Here is a 5,410-nt window from a genome sequence, read left to right as displayed (position 1 = left end):
AAAGCCAGATTCCCACAAAAAGTTCCACAATCTATTCACTATGCCTCCCAGCTTGTCCAGAATAGTCCTGAGGTGCACACACAGGGTCAGCATCATTACTCATCGTGCAGTGCAGGACATGAGATGTATGAGGATGGATTAAGAGGTGTGAGACGAGCTGGCTGCCCACCGCACTGCTGTTCACCACGCATTATGTTTAATGACTATATGGACATTAGTGACGAAGAACAATATGGACAAAAAGAAAGAATCCCCACGTTGCAGCCGGGACATTTTGACGGGACTGGTCCTTGGAAGGACTTCCTGTATCAGTTTGAAAGCTGTGCAAAAGCCAATCGCTGGACTGAAAAGACAAAAGCTGTTCAGTTGAAGTTCAGTCTGAGGGGTGCAGCTGGGGCCATCGTCCACAAAAATCCGAAATCTGACCGCTGGAGCTACCTGCGCATGGTGGAGGAGATTGAAGCTGCCTACGGTCCGCGTTCCGAGCATGCTGCAGCCATCGGCATTGAGCTGAGACAACGAGTCAGGAGACCAGGTGAAGCCTTGCACACCCTCAGAGATGACATTTATGAAAAGGTCTCCATTGTGTATGCTAACCGCACAGAGTTGGAGCAAGACTGTATATGCGTGGAGGTCTTCACCAACGCCTTGGCCGACGCCGAGGTGGTTCAAAAGTTGCTAGAGGAGCGCCCCTACACCCTAGCTAAAGCCTATGAAATTGCACACCGCTACGAGACCACCAGGAGGGCTGCTAGGGCAGTCACACAGCTCATGCGGCCAGGTGGGCGTGGTTTTGCAGCACAGGCAACCAGAACTGCTACAGTACGCGAAGCTGCTAACATTCCAGTGTTTGAGCAAGTACCAGGGGCCACCAGATTCAATAAGCAGCAACGACCTTACCAAAACAAGTTTAAAAAGACAAACTTTAATGAAGTCATCTGTCACAACTGCTCCGGTGTAGGACATTTAAAGCGAAACTGCCCCTCCCCTTATCGATCCACAAGGAGCCCTGGGAATGCCACTTTCACTTCCACCCCCGACCCAAGCACAGTAGTTATCTGTACTAAGAGCCCAGTAGATGAGATGTGTGTACAAATAATGATTCATGGACTAGAAATCTGTGCTCTGCTCGACTCTGGTGCACGGAGGAATGTCCTACCTTTGCATCATTTCAACTCCCTCCCTACTCAGTTCAGACCACCAGTGCAGCCATCTGTTGCACAGATTCTGCAAGGCATTGGCCCTGAAGGCTTAGTTGTTTTGGGTGAAGTAATTTTACCAGTGCACATTGGAAACAGCATCACCCAAGTTAACTTCATCATGGCGGACACCACCCAAAGCACCGAGGTCATCCTGGGACATCCATTCCTGCTACAGGCGCAGGCCCGTTTGGACTATGGGCATAAAGAAATAACTCTTTTTGGTGAAAAGGTGCCTGATTTTTATTCTAGCCAACCTTCTGAGACACATCTCGTTCGTGTGGCACGCACCACAGTGTTAGAGGCGGGTTGTGAGTACGTGGTGCCCGGCATTTCTCGTCTCCGCAGCGCTGCGGGTGGAACTCTGATGCTCAGCCCCGTAAAAGGTTTTATTGAAAGGCACCAGGTTCTTGTGGCTCGAGCAGTATTACAAGCCCGGCAGGCTGCCAGCATCCCCATCAGAGTGTTTAATCCTGGCGCCATACCCGTCACCTTAAAGAGAGGAGCTGTGGCTGGGGTTCTTCAGCAAGCACAGGTGCTGGCAGAGGCGGAGCCGCAGTCATCAAAGACCCCAGGTGCGCATGAATTCACTCATACCCATTCCACCAATGTACCAAATCACTTGCAGGTGCTGTATGCAGAAAGCTGTGCTGGTCTGTCGGGGGATGCCTCCCGTAGCCTGGCTCACCTTTTGTGTTCCTACAGTGATGTCTTTTCTGCGGGTCCCACAGATCTTGGCCGCACTAACATCGTGCAGCATGACATTATCACCATCCCAGGGCCGCCAGTAAAGCAGGCACCACGCAGGATGAATAGGGAAAAGCAGGTGGCAGCAGACCAGCAGGTGCAGCAAAGCCTGGATACCGGCGTGGCTCAACCAAGCAACAGCAGCTGGGCTGCCCCGATTGTCATGGTAAGAAAAAAAGACCAAAGCCCAAGACTGTGTGTTGATTACAGGCTTTTAAACGAACGCACTATTAAGGATGCTTATCCGCTTCCCCGCATTCAGGACACCCTCGACACACTTTCCACTGCCAAATATTTCAGCACCCTAGATTTGACATCCGGCTATTGGCAGGTGGAAATGACCCCCAGGGCCCGGAAAGCTGCAGCCTTTTGCACACGTAAAGGACTGTTCGAGTGGAACGTGATGCCCTTTGGACTGTGCAATGCACCAGCCACGTTCCAAAGGCTAATGGATCGTGTTTTAATGGGGCTGCAGTGGGAGACGTGTCTGGTGTATCTCGACGACATCATCATTCTGGGGCGGGACAGTGCACAGATGCTGGAGCGGCTGGAACAGGTGTTAATTCGACTGCGTTTAGCCAACCTCAAGCTGAAACCATCTAAGTGCTGTTTGTTTCGGGAGAAGGTGGCCTACCTGGGGCACATCGTGTCCGCTGGGGGCGTTGCTACTGACCCCCAAAAGATTCAACAAGTGGAGGAGTGGCCTGCACCACAAAATGTTTCGGAAGTGCGACAGTTTGTTGGTTTGGCTTCATATTACCGCCGTTTTGTTGAAAACTTTGCAACCATAGCCCGACCCCTCCACGAGTTGACCCAAAAATATGCACGGTTCCATTGGACCCCTGAGTGTCAGGAGGCGTTCGACAGACTAAAAAAAATGCTAACTTCGGCTCCAGTCCTAGGCTATCCCCTCGACGATGGCGACTTCTTTCTCGACACAGATGCTAGTGACTGGGGAATCGGAGCAGTCCTCTCCCAGGTGCAAGGAGAAGAGGAGAGAGTTCTAGCCTATGGGAGCCGGAGGTTGTCCGCTACCGAACAAAATTATTGCACAACAAGACGTGAGCTCCTTGCAGTGGTTGAGTTCACAACACACTTCAGACAATATCTACTTGGTAGGCCTTTCACTGTTCGAACCGACCACAGCAGCCTCCGCTGGTTGACCAGACTAAGGGAGCCTGAGGGTCAGCTGGCTCGCTGGCTTGAGAAGCTTGCAGAGTATGATTTCCAGGTCATCCATCGGCCAGGGAAAAACCACCAGAATGCTGATGCTCTCTCTAGGAGACCCTGCCGCGCCTCATGTCCATGCACGGTCCCAGAACCTGACTTTAGAAACATTCAACATAAGGGGGTGCAGTGCGACCTGGGTGACGTAGTGCTCCAGACTCTAACATGTACAGGGCATCCTCCAGTGGGGGTAGTTGAGCCGGAGCTCTGTGTAGGGGAGAAGAGGACCTCAGCGGCGGAGTTTCCCATAGTGGGGGTAGAGGGCTTCGATCTCGACACCTGCACTGCTGTCTTAGCTGATCATCCCATCATCCGCCTGGTGAGTGAGTCTTCTAGTAATAACTTGTTTCACGGCTGGACCCAAGAACAACTCAAAACTGCACAAATGACTGATCCAGATATAGCACCAATAAGGGTGTGGAAGGAGGAAGGCTGTAATCGTCCACCCTGGGCTGACATCGCAGCTCACAGCCCCGCCACCAAAGCCTACTGGGCGCAGTGGAAAAGACTGTGCCTAAGAGATGGTATTTTGCTGAGAAAATTCTACTGCAGTGAGTTGAAGGTGTTCTACCCTCAAATTCTGCTGCCCCGCACTTTCCGCAACTCGGTGATGGAGCAGCTGCATGAAGGCGCAGTAGGTGGACACTTCGGTGCAGAAAAGACACTAGCACGCCTTAAAACCCGGTACCATTGGTACAACATGAGGGATGATGTCACATTGTGGTGCCGCACTTGTGTTAGCTGTGCAGCTAAAGCTCGCCCCAGAAAAACCCCTCGCGCTGCCATGGGCACCGTTCAGGTCGGCGCCCCCATGGAACGAATTGCAGTTGATCTGATGGGACCTTTAAATGAGACTGAAAGGCACAATCGTTTCATACTGGTGGTCCAAGACTACTTCAGTAAGTGGGTAGAGGCTTACCCAGTTCCCAACGAGCTAGCAACCACGGTGGCAGAAAAGATTGTTTCGGAGTGGGTGTGCAGGTATGGTGCACCTCGGGCTTTGCATAGCGACCAGGGCTCCAACTTTGAGTCGGCTGTCTTCAGGGGGATGTGTGAACTCCTGGGAATTGAAAAAACACGTACCACGCCCTTTCATCCACAATCGGATGGACAAGTTGAGCGCTTCAATGCCACTCTACAAAAAGCTCTGGCCACGATGTCCGAGCGGTGCCACTGGGACTGGGATTTGATGATCCCTTACTCACTCATGGCCTATCGTGCAACCAAACACAGCTCCACTGGCTTGACCCCAAATATGATGCTCTTTGGGCGAGAAATCACAGAGCCTGTTGACCTGGTCGTGGGTCTTCCTCCTGGTGAAAATGACATCAACACCATCCCTGAATATGTCATGCAGCTCAGACAGCAGCTGGAGCTTGCCCATCAGCTGGCACGGGAAGCCCTGGGAAAATCCTCTGAGCGTGCCAAGAAACAGTACGACAAAAACATCTGTCAAGTCCAATATCAAATAGGTGCTGCGGTGTGGCACTTAATCAAAGGCACCAAACGAGTAAAGAATAAAGTGCGGAAGTTCCTGCCAGCCTACGAAGGTCCCTACTTCATTGTGGGTGTATTAGACGACTTAATCTATCGCATCCAGAAGAGCCCAAGGTCCAAGACCAAAGTTGTTCACCATGACAAATTAAAGCCTTTTCACTCCAGAACTCCGTTGGACAACAGCTGGGTCTTTCACAACACTGATGTACCGGTACCATTGGAGGTGCTGACTCCTTCAACAGATAACGAGTCTGAGGACATTGGACCACTGAACCTCTGGGATACGTCTGCAGAGGAAGAGGAACTAGTGGTGGAGACCCCCAGAGACGCCAGCTCACCTGGTGGCGTCCTGCTTTTTGACCGCTCTGCTCAGCCTCAGCTAGATGAGGAAGTCAATCAAGATTTAACCCCGGAACCACACGGTTGTTCTCCTCCAAACTCTTCATATGCTCCAAGACCTCGTAGGGAGCGAAGACCGCCAAACTGGTTTAGTGATTGGGCGGTTGATTGATTAAAAAAAAAAAAAAAAAAAATATTAAAAAAAAAAAAAAAAGTTTTATAATACTTTGTTATGTTCTCAAAAGTATGGTTGGTATTTTGTAAAAGTTGTCTTGCTTTATGCGAAGGTTTAATATAATGTTTACATACAAATGTGATATAGCTCTATTTTGGGGGCTATGGTTATAACTGTAATGTTGAGTTTTTTTTTTTTGGTTTATGGATGCTGGTTATTATGTTGA

General features: G+C 50.5%; 1 protein-coding gene across 1 annotated transcript; it reads left to right on the top strand.

The window, feature by feature from the left end:
* Positions 1-207: 207 nt before the first annotated feature.
* On the top strand, positions 208-5,181 carry LOC114459301 (uncharacterized). Its single transcript, XM_028441623.1, has 3 exons — positions 208-1,774; positions 1,931-2,112; positions 2,209-5,181. The coding sequence occupies exons 1-3, from the start codon at positions 208-210 to the stop codon at positions 5,179-5,181; spliced, it is 4,722 nt and encodes a 1,573-aa protein (XP_028297424.1).
* Positions 5,182-5,410: the final 229 nt, after the last annotated feature.

The sequence above is a fragment of the Gouania willdenowi genome, chromosome 1 (genome assembly GCF_900634775.1).
Source record: "Gouania willdenowi chromosome 1, fGouWil2.1, whole genome shotgun sequence".
Taxonomy (NCBI): Eukaryota; Metazoa; Chordata; class Actinopteri; order Blenniiformes; family Gobiesocidae; genus Gouania; species Gouania willdenowi.
Note: the sequence above shows the minus strand (reverse complement) of the source record. Positions and strands in the feature narration are given on the sequence as shown.